Source organism: Dama dama, chromosome 8 (genome assembly GCF_033118175.1).
Source record: "Dama dama isolate Ldn47 chromosome 8, ASM3311817v1, whole genome shotgun sequence".
NCBI lineage: Eukaryota > Metazoa > Chordata > Mammalia > Artiodactyla > Cervidae > Dama > Dama dama.
Window position 1 is genome coordinate 40,908,724 of NC_083688.1, and position 14,868 is coordinate 40,923,591.

General features: G+C 35.9%; 1 protein-coding gene across 3 annotated transcripts in view; it reads right to left on the reverse strand.

Annotated features, from left to right (window-relative positions):
- The window catches only part of PARD3B (par-3 family cell polarity regulator beta), a 1,129,489-nt gene that overhangs the window by 490,952 nt on the left and 623,669 nt on the right, over positions 1-14,868 (reverse strand). For all 3 annotated transcript variants that reach the window (XM_061148945.1, XM_061148946.1, XM_061148947.1), the window contains exons 5-7: positions 12,982-13,070; positions 7,335-7,421; positions 1,486-1,611 (exon numbers count right to left, since the gene is read on the reverse strand). In XM_061148945.1, the coding sequence (XP_061004928.1) occupies positions 1,486-1,611; positions 7,335-7,421; positions 12,982-13,070 (302 nt within the window). The remainder of the gene's footprint in view (positions 1-1,485; positions 1,612-7,334; positions 7,422-12,981; positions 13,071-14,868) is intronic.

Sequence of the window (14,868 nt, forward strand, 5' to 3'; positions counted from 1 at the left end):
ACTTTTTCTTTCCTTCTTCCTATGCCTCCTTATACCTTATGACCAGGTAAAACAACAATCTTTCCCAGCTTTCTTATCAATGAGATGAAGGGCAATAGGGAATCTAGTTCAGTTGGGAGGCAGGAACTTTTTTGTTCCATTTCTCTTTCCTATTTCTTGAAACTCAGAAGTGATGGAGGGAACTCAAGCAATTACCTTGTGACCATGATATAGCTTAAAGATAGCAGCCACATAAGAAGGATGGCCAAGTGAAAGATGGAAGATGCCTAACTCACTGGTGATGGTGAGCCCTCCAAACCAAATCTAGACTGCCACCTCCACACTTATGTGTCCTTAAAAAAGGTAAATTTTGTTTAAGATACCTTTAGTTCAGGTCTTTGTTACTAGCAGTCACACCAAATAAAAATTAATCACAATTCCAACTGCTATCTAAGCTCCTCCTCACCTTATTAATGAAGAGCTTACACTGCTAGTAGAGAAGGGAGAAGTCTTCATATAGACAGCCCAACTCCTCTGGTAGATTCTTGACTAGGATTCAATTCCTACTTCGTATTGAAATTTTATAAGCCTTGATTTCCACCTCAATAATACAGGGAGTAATGTCTGCCTTGCATTACTATTAAGTCTTGGTAAAAAGCACAGTGATATATAAAAAAAAAATCATTATTTATAATAATTATAATTTTGCCTATTATTCATTATTTTCAGAAATAGTCTCTAGAGGCTTCATTTTTTTCCTACACTGAAGCAGCTAGTGCCCACTGCCACTCCAGGTACAACTACTCACCCTTTCTACCCAACATAATATTGGCAACTAATGGTCACAGAGAAGATTGAGTTGTTTTTGTTTGAAACAATAGAGTTCGATGATGATTACTAAAGGGTATTAATAATTAGTCCCTTATTCCATTGCAATGCCAATATACATTTTAAAAAGCATAGGTACACTGCTGCATAGTCTATTTCTTAGGTATAAAGACCTGTTCCTTTAACATTTCACATGCAGAGAAACAATTTCTTGAGGGAGAGTATTTTACATTTTTTTTTCATTTGTTTCTATTATTCAGTGAGTCCTCATAGACATCTCTCACAGATATTTAGTTTAAGGAAGACTGCTGACACCAAGTAAGTTAATTAATAAGCCGAACTAACAGCCTGTGAAAAGAGTCATTAAATACCAGTCTAACTGACCCGTATCCCAAGAAAAACAAACCCGTCTATCGATGTCACAGAAAGACAGCCAGGCAGGAGGCTTGCTTCGTTCTATACTTGGTCCTTCTCCGGGCTGTCACGGACTTGTGCAGGCCACCCCTGAGTATGCTCAAACACAGGATGTATTTGAAAATGGATGTTCTGGAGTCAAAGGGAACTAACCAGAAATTATACCTACAGTTTTGATCATAATGAGTACAGTAATGATTATAATAAGCATTTTAGGAATCAATAAAGTAAAAAGAAAAGAAAAGAAAAGAAAAAAGTGCTTACTGAGCAAAGGTTTTGTCTACGAGGTCCACGTTGTTGATCTTTACAATACATTCATTTTCATGAAACAGTCCCTCCCGTTTGGACCTGCTGTTTTCCTCAATGCCACGAATGAAGAGTCCTAGAATCCTGGATGCAACATTTAGATTGAAGAGAATGACTGAATAATGGTATGCAAGTTGTTTTTCCACTTGCAACCGTTCAGAAATAAGTACCTACTCCTCCTTATGAAAGAAATTATGCTTTATATCCAGGCAACTGTTTGTTATTTAAAATCTTTAGTAAAACACAAAATAAAATCAGAGAAACACACATACCCTTACAACTCAATAAAAGAAGATACTACACCCCCCCCCCCCAAGACAAATCTACATAAACACCAACCCAGAGCACGCTGATCAATAGCTGCATTCCTCATGCTTTTAGTAAACTTAGAAAAGGCTAGTGTCACTTAGTAGAGTTGAGGACACACGGGATTTGTGGTTTGGAGAGGGCATCACAGAAGGGCTGACTGTAATAAGTAAGTTTGAGTTGGTGTCAAGGGAGCACTTGACATTTGATAACAGGAGAGGATTAGGTTTCACAATAGTCTTTTTGCAATCTTCCTACCTCTTTTAATAATATGCATTTTAAGAAGAAAACATTTAGCACAGACCACATTACTTAATTTAGAAAGAAGTATGGCCCCATGTGTTCGAGTCACTGAATAGAGTGTTATGTTGAGTGTTCTCTATGCACTTTGGATGGACGGATATGAAACAGGGCTATAAGACCAGGAAGACAGCTCAGTACAGGCTTGGAGTACAGGGGAAATTAAAAAAAAAAAAAATCTGGAGCTATCAATAGGCCGAGTCTTCATAGAAGAGTTTGGGAAGAAAGTAGGATATAAACTGGGTTAGGAGAATGAATGGGATTTGGCTAGGAGGAGACAGAACACATGGAGACAGGGGTGACCGGGTGTCTGTGTAAGTGGAGCGGGGTGGGAGCTCACGCTGGATGGGGAGGCCAGTGCCACGTGCAGGGGCCTTGAAGGCTAGCTGAAGGACTTATCTGATCAGGCTGGAGGAGTCCTCACTTCTGAGACAGTGGCCAGATGAAAGCAGGGGTTTGGAGAGTGTTGTCTAAAATTTCAACCAGGAAGAATCTGTATTCAGAGAGGATACCCCAAGCCTACTGGTGCTTTGCAGCTGTGGCTTAAAATAGGAGGAAGGAGAAGGGAGTTGGAGAAAAAGAACAGGAGAAAAGAAAACTACAGAAATAAGAAGAAAGAATTTTGTGTGTATATGTGTGTACCTGGATGCATCTATTACATACTGGTAGTATTAGAACTGAAAACTAAAAGAAACCAAACTTGTGTATATTTTAGCCATTTCTCCCGTGAGGGATTTCCCTGTTCCTTGTGGCATGGAAGGGTCCCAGGTTTCTCAGGATAAGACAGACAGATACATCTTCCATGAGGGGTCTGCTAGATGTAGAAAAACCTCAGCCTCCTCTTCCCTCATCCTCTTGTTTTCCTACTTTGTCATACTCTTCCATACAGGTGTCTTACAAGCTATTACGTATTCCCTTTGCATTAAGTCAAATCTAAATAAAACATGAGCACATTTTATGTGTGAATAGTCTGGTCTGCCATGGAGAAACAGGAGTCTTTAATGAAAATGGAGGAGGAAACCATCTTCCTGTTTGGAGCTGCCATGGGGTGGGGACTCTGCCTCTAGGAATTCAGTTCATCTGATGAGCCCATGTCATCTCAAGAAGGTCAGAGGAGAGGCAAATGCAGGGCTATTTAGATTTCTACTGCAAAACAGTTAAATGAACACTGTAGGCTGCTACATGAGAGAGCAAATAGTCACACCACCTACTGAGGGGAAGCCTCTAGGTCACAAGCCAAGTGTGCATTGACGCTTCATTTCCAAATTCTAGTAGGTTAGTGAACTAGTCATATTCTGTGTGGAGAAGAATAGGGGACAGCACTACTGTGTGATAAAGAATCTGAGATTTAAATTAATATTTGTAAGGTACTAATCCCACCTTCATCTTGTAACATAATATTAAGAATTGAACTATTTGATGTGTCGGAAAAAAAAAGGAGAGAAAGAAATAGAACATAATAGTATCTTTCTCCTAAATTAAACAACTCTCTAATAGTTCACATTCTGGATTTTTGTTATGGTGGATTCACAATAACACGATCCATTAGGAGGCTCACATGTGGTTATAAACTAGTTTATGTAAGCGATATTTTTTTAACAAGCATTCAAGTCTTCCTTTAATTTAATTCAGTACATCATCAGTCATGTAATGTTGCTCCCTAGGATTTAATTTCACATTTTGGGAGATGAATTAATTCTTTCAGGCCACTGGGTTGCAATTTAGCTGGCATATTACAGCTGGAGTATGCTGTGTGAACCTCACTCATCTAAATAACCTAACTTTCCATGAAAAATTTATTGACAGAATAAGCCCAACTGTAAAACCCATGTGTCAGAGGTAATTTTGGTAAAATGTAAAACTGACTGATTTTATTAGTTTGGTCCCTGGCAACGAACCACTCCTGCCTTCTTTTTTGATGGAAGGGGTGGATTCCCTCCAGTTTGATTTCATGCAGACCAGTATGAGAAGGCTCAGAAAAGAGGCTCTCTTTTTCCTCTTTGTCCCTGATGGATGGGCTGTGGGGAGCTAGCTCCTTTGGGACCAAGACTCTTTGAGACTTCAAAATTAACACTGTGGAAGCATTACAGGCTGAAATGAACAAACTAATTTGCATGAAGGAGCACTGATAAAGAAGGCTGAAGTCCATAGCCCAGCAGAATGAGAGGTGTAACAATTGCTTCTTGCCCTTCTAATAATCATGTAGGCACAAACCTATTCACTGCTTACCTCCTCCTTTCTCCCCACAGTATCATACTGCCTCGGTTGTTCACCAGCTTAGGCTTTTTACCTTAGCATATCCTCTCCTCATATTATATGTCCCTCTTCATCCATTTCTTCCTTCTTCTGTTTCATATTTAGCTGTTTTTACTGTGAAGCAGGTATACTATGCTATCTTTATTTACTGACAGACAATTAGATTTCATGCTTTTAATTCTAAAATAAAACTATATATATTTCTTTTTTTAATGAAATCAAGTTGCTTTTTACTTTCAGGGACTCTCGGTGTTTTTTCTTTTGCAATTTTTGTTTTTATTGCGCAAGCCAATTTTTCTCCATTTAAGCAGCATTCTGTATCCCAATGAATCCAATGAGGCCTTGTCTAGTATAGCAGTCAGTATGTTATACTCAGGGTGTTCTAACTTTGATTAGGGATCTTATTCTACAACAGGTGTGGCTCTATTTTTGTCAAAGAAAAAAAATAAAAAAGAAATTAAAGGCAAAGCCAATTACGGTAGTCTTAGTAAATAATTAAATGTAAATTCTAATTTAAAATAATGACACAAACCAATAAATGGAAGGAAATTAAGAACTAAGTTACCACTATGACCTTAACTCCCCCCACCCTCTGTGCTCACAAAGGGTGACCATATGGCATGATGAAGTCAGACACTTGTATGACAGGCTCTATGTGCAGTTGCTTCTAGACACATGGGTTGAGTTAAGTGTGCTGTTTCAGCCTGTACTCATTACTTCTTAACTTTTATTGGCTCATGTCTCCACTTCCATATTATTTTTTTATGTTTTTTAATTAAATTTCCTTTCTGTAATACTAGTGGATAGCAAAAAAAAAAAAAAAAATTATACAATCATTTCACAAAGTTACTGAAAAGTTGACCATGAACTTATAGAAGTTCATTTCTGAACCAGGCTTTTCTGTTTTAGACAAAACAGTAATAATCCTAATAATTTACACATTCATGGGTTGTGTGTTTTACAAGGAGTGTTCATATTTTTAATGCCATTTAATCCCCACAATCTTGATGTGAAGTAGGTATTCACAAGAGGCGAGTTTAGGGGACTTGCTCAAGGTTATACAAAAGAGAATACTGAGATCCAAATCCAATTGTTTCAAGTCCAAGTCCAATATTCCTCTTCCTGTTCTACAAGGCCTATGCTAGAAATCAGAATCAGGAAGGAGCAGGGAGCAAATCAATACCCTGTAGTGTGTTTTCCTCATTTGAAGTGAGAGAAGGTGATTTCTAGTCTAGAGGGTCAACTTGTTTTCTGAATGACTGAAATTGAAGTAGGGTGACTGTCATGTCGTATATTTCTTCATGGTTTGAAAATTGGGATGATCTTGTGTTCTATTCCAGCTTCATTAAGCTAAAGGGCCTAGTAATTTAGCCACGCTGGTATTTCACAAAGCTCTATCAGTACACTTCTGCCAAAAGCCATTAGAATTTCTTGTGACAACTGGGTAAATACTTGCTCTGTCTATCAAAAACAACCTCAGCTTGTCCTGTGCCATAACCCATAACATTTATAAACACGCTTATTAACACATACAGGAAATGAGATAATAAGAGCCACTAGCTTTTCAGTTCATTTCTTTTTAGCGGACATTCATTCCATCAAGAGCTTGGCATCAGATGTTATTTGCTGAAAAAGGTGATGACTTTGCAATTACAGGTAGCAGATGGCTACCTGCTGAAAATGATGCCAACCAAAATATCATGACTAAATCTGCTCTTGCCACTATATGGCAGACCACATTGAATAAATATTCAGAACCAGTAAATTAATACTATATAACCTTTGGGGAAAGTTTTGTTCTAGAAAGAACAATGGAGCGAGGACAAGTCAGGAGATTTGGATTTTGTATGACCTTGAGGAAAATCAACTGACTTTTCTGGTCTTTGATCACCTAAACTAAAGTCAGGTACTTTGCCTTTTTAATGATACATTTAAGAAAATAAATTTAACAAAATAATTTAAAACATGTCAAACAGGGATAAACTGATTTTCTTTAAGTTTCTGACAGCCTTTGTCTGTGTCAATCTAGTCCTCAAGGTAGCCATCCTCTTGAAAAATAATATAATATCTAATACTTGTTTCGTAAGGCTGTTAAAATGGTACTAACATTAATTCTCAGGCACACATTTTAATTCCCATCAGTAAAACAAGTTCTACAACCAGTTAGTGAGGAGTGAGTGATAAGTCATTCAGCTGTGTCCGACTGTTTGCGACCCCATGGACTGTAGTCTGCCAGGCTCCTCTGTTCATGGAATTCTTCAGGCAAGAATACTGGAGTGGGTTGCCATTTCCTTCTCCATACATCCAGTTAAGTAGACATGAATTTCAAGAAATGGTGACACAATAATATTACCATTTACTAGCATGAATTTATAAATTTGTCTTTAAAATTTCAAAAGGATGTGTCAAATTATTTTTGATTGATTACATTATATTTTAGAACAAAATAAACAGAATAAAGACATTTTGCTACTTAGCTAAATCAGAATATATTGAATTTCTGATATATACTTAGAATATTAAAATATTTATTATTAGAGGTTCCATAAACATGAAGAAGATCAAGAAATATCAATTTGGAATTATTATATTTCTTTTAAGTGCATTTTTGAATACTAAAAAATTCAGTTGCTATATTTGTCTAACCACATGTTAAAGTCTTTCCATGATTCTGTTTATATGTGTTACTGATAAGAATACTTTAAGAAAGTTACTTCTTACTTAGTTGTAAATACAGAAAACATGATGTCTTTTCCATTGTGTCCTAGAAGTAAGTGATATTATTTTGTTTCTAACAAATAAGTGGCCAATAGAAGCATGTGCTGAGGTATCCATCTAAATAACAGAGACATACACTTACTCCTCTTCTGAAAAATGTTTGGGAAAATGAGCTCAAGTTAAGTTTTTCATTAGCATGAGCTTCTGATATAAGGAAAACGTCTTACCTTCCACTCAGAGATGAAAAGAAAGGCACTACATGTATTCCCAAGGGGCCTCCTTCCCCGGAAATCTCCACTGTTCTTGTCATATCACTGGGACAGAAAAAAAGAAAAAGGGAGTACAAATGAGTCTTTGCTAAAACAAAAACAAAACAACAGATGTGGCATATTAAAAAGAAAACCAAAAAAACTTCAGATTTTAACAACTACTGTAAATTGAACAACAGAGATGAAATCAAAGGAGTACATGATTTGCTGGAATGTTCAGAAGCTCCAGGAAATAAAATACTTAAAAGGCTATCTGATTTCTTATTTTTTCTCCTAGAAGAGGAACAAATGGAAATGACTACCTACAAAAATAACTTCCTACTTAACTTAATCTGCATAAATCAACATATTTAAAAAGATGTACACAAAAACGAAATTTCTCCCTATTGAGACACACTTGAAAATTACTGCATAGAGGATAAAATACATGGAATCAAGCATATCTATGCCTAAATATAAAGTACGGCTTTTCCTACAGTACAGAGGAAAAATGAAATAAAATATGTATTTATTAGAAAAAGCACAAAATTACATTTTAAACAACTGTGAAGCCACAGTTGGTAATACATATTGGCATGTTCAAAGCATTATAAATCAAAACTTGAACTAGCCTTTCAATAAGGCATCAGTTGTATTCAATAGAACAATTCCAAATTTTCACCTCCTACTTTTTTTTTTAGAGGTATAAAAAGAAGTTGCAAAGCCTGGAGAAAATGTATTACAGAAAGAAATAGAAAGCCTGACCTGCCTAACCTACTCCAGATTAAGGGAAGGATGAGCCAGAAACATTAATGGATAGTGTATATGACTGAAATATACAAGGCGCTGTGAGCTTTGGAGTAATAGAAAGTGGAACTAACAAGTGTTTATAAAGATGAAAAATAATAACCGTGAACAATTATTGGCTCCTTTAATCCCAGAGAGAGAAAATAAAATTGCCAGAGGAAAATGATAAAGTTGAAGCAAACATCCCCATTATGGAAATTGTAAGCAGGTCTCTATTGTTTCCTATTTACATGAAAATGACCTGAAACTAGATGTCAAATTAAGAGCTACAGCTGCTACAAATACTTTTCTGCTCCAAATTGAAAACGGGGAAATGTTGGCTCCTTGCTGGAAAGTTGAGAACAGCATTAAGAACGCAAAGTGCCTGATGAATTCACTCTGCATGAAGTACTCCCTAAATTATCAGCAATCTAAAATAAATACATTAAATATATTCTCATCAGTGGATTAGGTTTATTTTTAATGTGTTTTCATTGCAAACCTATTATCATTAAGAACTGCAAAAAAGAGCCTGTTAGCTTCCAACATTTATGGAATGTGATGGAATTTCAAAATTGATAATAAATTTCAAATGAGTTTTGCTCAGATATTGCTGATATATTTAAAATTTGCTCAGTCAAGCAGGTTATAACAGAACCCTAGAATAAAAGTTAGAAAAAAAATAAATCTTAGAGTGCTAGTATCATGGAATAAAATATATTCTTCTCTTTACTTCCTATGTGAACATAGACACTATATGAATATATGCATAGGAAATACTATTGAATATGCATACATAGGTATGCATTATAGGTCCTGAATATAAAATGTCTTGTGGGAAGAGAAGGTTCTGTACCTTTCAATGGACCATAAAGAAATAACTTTGATATAATAACAGATTTATAGTGCATTTTGAGGTATGTGAGGAACACTAAACCCAAAGCATTCACATTTTAGTGTTACTATAGTGTTGCAAAGACTTTTAAAAACAGACTAAAACCATGTTTACCTACTGAAACTTTATTATCTCTACCTTTTATATTTTTATAGTTTTGTATTTAGAGCATAATACCAATCTTTCTTAATAAATGCATTAAATATATACATGCTGATAGATAGCATTCATATGTTTTATACAGAGGGTTTTGGAATATAAATGTTTAGTCTAGACAATCAGATTTCAGCTTAAAAAAATTAGGATGGCTTTATGGATTCTTTTTTTCTAGTTTGCAAGTATTTCTTTATCCCACTCATAACCTCTCCTGTAAGATATAATAAATTCTATGTATCATACTGATACCTACTCTTTAGTAATCATCAATCTTGTATTTTTACATTCACTTAAAAGCAAATCCTATAATTTGTTAAAGTTATCAATCTTATTTCAAAACACTAAAACTTTTTTGCGGGATGCAGTATTAAGGTTCATTTCAACTTTGTAAGATTCTCTTTTTCAGTACTTCAGAATAAACACTTATGCTGTCTTTATATGTGACAGTCACAATTATTTTGGCTGGCATAATATTTGATGTATGTCAAACTACTATCACAAAAATATTACTATCCCAAAAAAAGGAGCATAAAAGACTTTCAATTTTGTTGATTGTAATATGTAGATACTTAGAGAATTAATCTATTAGTGCGATAAACAAGCATTACAAGTTTTACAGACTATGTTTTACCAGTCTTCATAAATTGCTATCCATTATTTGTTTCAAGATGGTAAGGAAAGCCATTTGAAAAAGGAAATATCATAGACAAGTCTATGTTTTAAATTTATTTTAAAAGGGGAAAAGTGAAACCATTCAGTGTTATTTATACCCAGTGGTATTCCGAGGAAATCTCTGTGTAAAGACCCTCATGGAAGATTAAACAAAGCAAGGAGGGCTAGACACAGTTACCTGAATACACGTCTCATAAAATGAGATTTTACTAAGATGTGAAAATATGCCATAAAAGTTATTTGTTAAAGCAGAATAGAGTTCAAGGACCGCTGAGGAGAGTACATACACATTTACTTATGTTTTGGAGGCAGACTGAAAATGGAAAATGTAGAGAATGGGTGAGAAGGCTATTTGAGTAGTGGAAAGGAAAAAGGGATTGGCAGGACTTATGAGAAAGAGACAAAAAATGAACTCTAGGGCAAAGGAAAAAAAACATTTCAGTTACAAAAAGAAAACTTGGAAACTTTCACTAAACTCAAAATAGCTAACTCTATACAACTCTCTAAGGTCTACGAACACAAATGCAGATAGTCATCAAGCATTAGGTTGAATAGTGTTAAGCAAGTTACATGTTCTAAGGTCTGACTGACAAAATTGATTTGAATAGTTACTGGAACCAGCGGCTACCTAGGGCTTCCCTGATAGCTCAGTTGGTAAAGAATCTGCCTGCAATGCGGGAGACCTGGGTTTGATCCCTGGGTTGGGAAGATCCCTTGGAGAAGGGAAAGGCTACCCACTCCAGTATTCTGGCCTGGAGAATTCCATGGACAGTCCAAGGGGCCGCAAATAGTCAGACACGACTGAGCGACTTTCACTTTCACTTTCATGAGTGAAAGTACAGAATGAGTGGCTTAAAATGAGCCTGTTGTGAATGGCTATGGCAAGAATTTGATGGAAAGTGCTTCACTTGGTTTCTTCCAGAAGAAAGGCATGAAGCCTGAGAAAGAGAAACAGGGACTGCAGATGGATGGCTGTAAGTCTAACTTCTCCACAGAAGACAGATGCACAGTGTCTTTAATATCAGTCAATCCAGTGATCGGCCACTAAAGGAAGGAAGAGGCAGAACCGAGGGCAGGAAGAGGGAGATGTTCTGTTTTGGAAGGAAGTATTAACTTATGAAATTAGAGAGAAAGTGCATCCTGTTGGTGGCTTTGATGCAGGTGTCCGAGTAAATCCCAAAGTATGTTTCTTCATTTGAACAAGGAGGGACTTAAGATAAGTTCCTAATAGAGTTGTTGGCATTAAAGAAACAAAGAGAGAACATTATACAAATACAACATACACATAAACAATTCTCCCCTTGAATTTCATCTCTAGGTGTCCTGCTGCAGTCACCTGCCCACCCCCTGCTTCCTGCGAAGGAAGGAAGGAACCCACCCTTAGTTTCGCGTTTCTTCTCATCCTCCCTCCATTCAAGAATCTTTAATGGAGTTTGCACTCACTCTACTTTCTGAACTTGGCCTTAAACTAATTTCAGATGACTTTTCCTACACTAGTGCTCACAACATGAAGTTTCCGAGCCTTGGTTAGGCAAAGTGAAATAAAACACCCAGGAATCAGAGAAGGTGCATGCAGCATGTAACACTAGAGTCAAAGGATTTGGAGACAAGAGTGGTGGGTGTAGATTGGGTCTCTAGAAGTTAATTGCTCTGAACTACAATTCCTTAGCCTGCTAAAAGTGATGATAAAACTCACGCAAAAAGTCCTTTGGGATAATCAAATACATATTTTAATTAAATATTATTTTTTAAAAATCCTATACTCCATTCCTCTGAATCCCTTGTATCTAGAAAAAGCTTAGCTAATTTGTTCATGCAGCCATAAACCAAACAATTGTTCACTCTATAAATACTTAGTAGGGACTTTAGCAAACTTTCCAAAAAGCTAACCTGTAAAGAAAAATGAAATTAAAGGCAAACAGAATAAGAGTATTGCATTCATTATGCCTACCTCCAAAAATAATCTTATCAAGCTTCTAAAAAGACAGGGCCCTAGAGATTTTCTGCATCAAGTTTTTAATATTGTGCAACTCATTAATCAAAGAAACACAATCTAAATAAAGAGTAACTGTCATATGGCCATAAATTATAAGCTTGAGGAAAATCTACACAGTAAAGCAGTGGGATAAAAGATGACTACACATTTTTTTTTTCCTTAAGTTAATTCCAGGTAACATGCTTGGCATTTGTAACTAACTGGATTGAATGAAAGAAGTATGTTGACTAAATGAATGAATGAATGACCATCAGTCTCAGAAGCATCACTTTCCAGTGTTAAAGCCAACAATCTATTAGACATGAAATTATTCATGCAAATTTTGAAGCAACTTTAAAAATGATGATGACAACGATGAAAATAGAGATGATGATGATGTTGAAATTGGTAACAAAAGCAACAGGGCTTACTCCGCCTCAGGCACTGTTCACAGCACTTTATATCTATTAACTAACTTTGTCTTTAGGTAACAGTTTAGTTAACATTTAACTCTGAAGGAAGGTTTTAGTATTATTTTCATTTTACATAACAGAAACTAAGGCAAAGATTGATGAGCAACTTGCTTAAGCTCCTACAACTAATAAGCTGCAGAGCTGGAATTTGAACCCAGGCAGTAGCTAGGGACAAACTGAAAATTATCACATAGCAAAGCAAGTGCCCATAATCACGAGAACAACTGACTTTGTATAACAATTACTTACATTAAAAACATAAAAATCTGGGTTGATAGGCTAGGTTCATTTTATATACATAGAGTAAATATTGCAAGATTGTTAAAATACGGTGCAAAGTAGTATTCAAAGAGCTAATGTCAAAGTAGAACACCACACCACACCACAATGAACTCTGAAATGTTCACTTTAAGCTGTAGCTCAAAGAGAAGAAAAAAACAACTAAGAAATCTAGGTTGCAGAAAAAAGTTGGAAGGATTGAGGCTCATTTGTTACATGTTTGTCAGGAATTTCTCATGTAAAAAAAGAAAAGTAATTTACGAATTAATTTTAGAATTAGGTTTCACTCAAGTATTCTTAGCTTGGTCTTTTCTATAAAATAAAAACAACTATAAATTAAAAAAAACATTAAATTGAAATAAAATATTCTTATTCACATAAATAGAATACCTTAACGCATCCATAGTTTTCGGTGATGTCAGTAGTTCTGTCTGCATACCATTCATAACTTCTCCATCTTCTAATTCCTCTGTGGAATTCTGTAGTGAAACAAACCATAAGCATGTGGATGCTATGCACATAGAATTGAAAATTTGAATTAAAAGTCTCAACGGAAGAGAATAAATGTTTTATGCTGGATATATACAGTGCACTCCAATTTCTTTGAAGGCTGGAAAAAGGTGTTAATCTTTTCAGTGTTGTCAATGTTCTTTTCTCTTCCGTTTGGTTTCTGAAATACTCACATGGACCATTTACACAAGGCAGTATGTTAAGAGCTTTGGAATACATCAGCTTCCTGCTACTCAACCATAAGCACTGGGGACTGAGTGTTTTAAATCAGCAAGGAAAAGGGGTACCAAAGGGAAGGTGCCACTGACAGGGGGTGATGTATTAGCTTTAATGTACTGTACTTGCTTGCACCCCCCCTCAGTGACACAAAATATAAAGAAAGCAAAATCCATGAAAAAAAAGTTGCCTGGCAAGGTCACTTCTATCAAAATTGTAGCAGGAAAAGTGCAGGATAAGAAATCTGGAGTTCTCACTTGTCTTAAGACTTTCATTCTGAGGCTGCTCTTCAGCACAGAGAAACTAAAATTAACCATTTAACTTCTAAAATGGTAAACAGTCTTCTACTACAGAGAAGGAAGAGGGTGAGAGAGGTCTTGCACTCCAGGACCTTGACAAAATTGAATTGGATGTTACATAGAGGAGAGAATAGATTCTAGAAAGTCAGCCCACTTTAGAGTTTCATTTAAGTAAGACATTAGTTCTCTGTTAGGCTTTGGAACTGAACTGTAACAGGGTAATTTTGCAGACACACCACTCTTCAGAATCCCAGCCACAGATAGCACATGTTAAGGACCTGAGTTTCAATGAACAACCACATGGAGTGTTCATGGGTCTAAAGATGCAATTTCAATAAAAAAAACACAATAGATGAGTTAAAAGGTTGGACATAAAGGAATAAGGTTAACATTTGGAAGAAAACAAGACATGGAGGCACAAATTAAGCAGTGTGCCACTGTGAATTGATTTTTTAAAATGTATTTCATTTTTGATTGAAAACCAACATCTCAAACTTAGGGGTAAAGAGTTTTGTGAAGGACTTGATCTGCCCTAAATTTTTATTTTTTTATTTTTTTTCCAGTGGGTTTTGTCATACATTAATATGAATCAGCCATGGATTTACATGTATTCCCAATCCCGATCCCCCCTCCCACCTCCCTCTCCACCCGATTTATTTGCTTTCTCCTCTTCATTAAGAAAGGAAAAAAAATCCAAAAAGTTAAAGGACACATTTTAGTTGAAGGCACCAAATCTTAAAAGATGAATGGTTTCGAAAGTTTTCAAACCTTCACCTTATTATGAAGTGCTTGATATATGTTTACATCAAAACGACACTGAATCTGGGAGGTTACAAAAGACTTGTAGGCAATTTAATAAAATATATCATATCATCATTTGACAGGACTAGAGCCCATATCAAAACATTTGATGACAGCATTTATGTCAAAATCATTACCTTTCTCATCTATCACAAGAGGGAGCTCTATAAAGGTGGAGGCTGTATCTAGTCCTGTCTATATTAAGCACACAACATACAGGATTCATTTAGTGAATGTTAATGAATAAATAAGTTGAATGGCATTGTATTAGTTTCCTAATGATCAGCATAAGTTCAAAATTGAGTTCACTTCAGTTCAGTCGCTCAGTCATGTCTGACTCTTTGTGACCCCATGGACTGCAGCATGCCAGGCTTCCCTGTCTAGCACCAACTCCCAGGGCTGACTTAAACTCATATTCATTGAGTTAGTGATGCCATCCAACCATCTCATC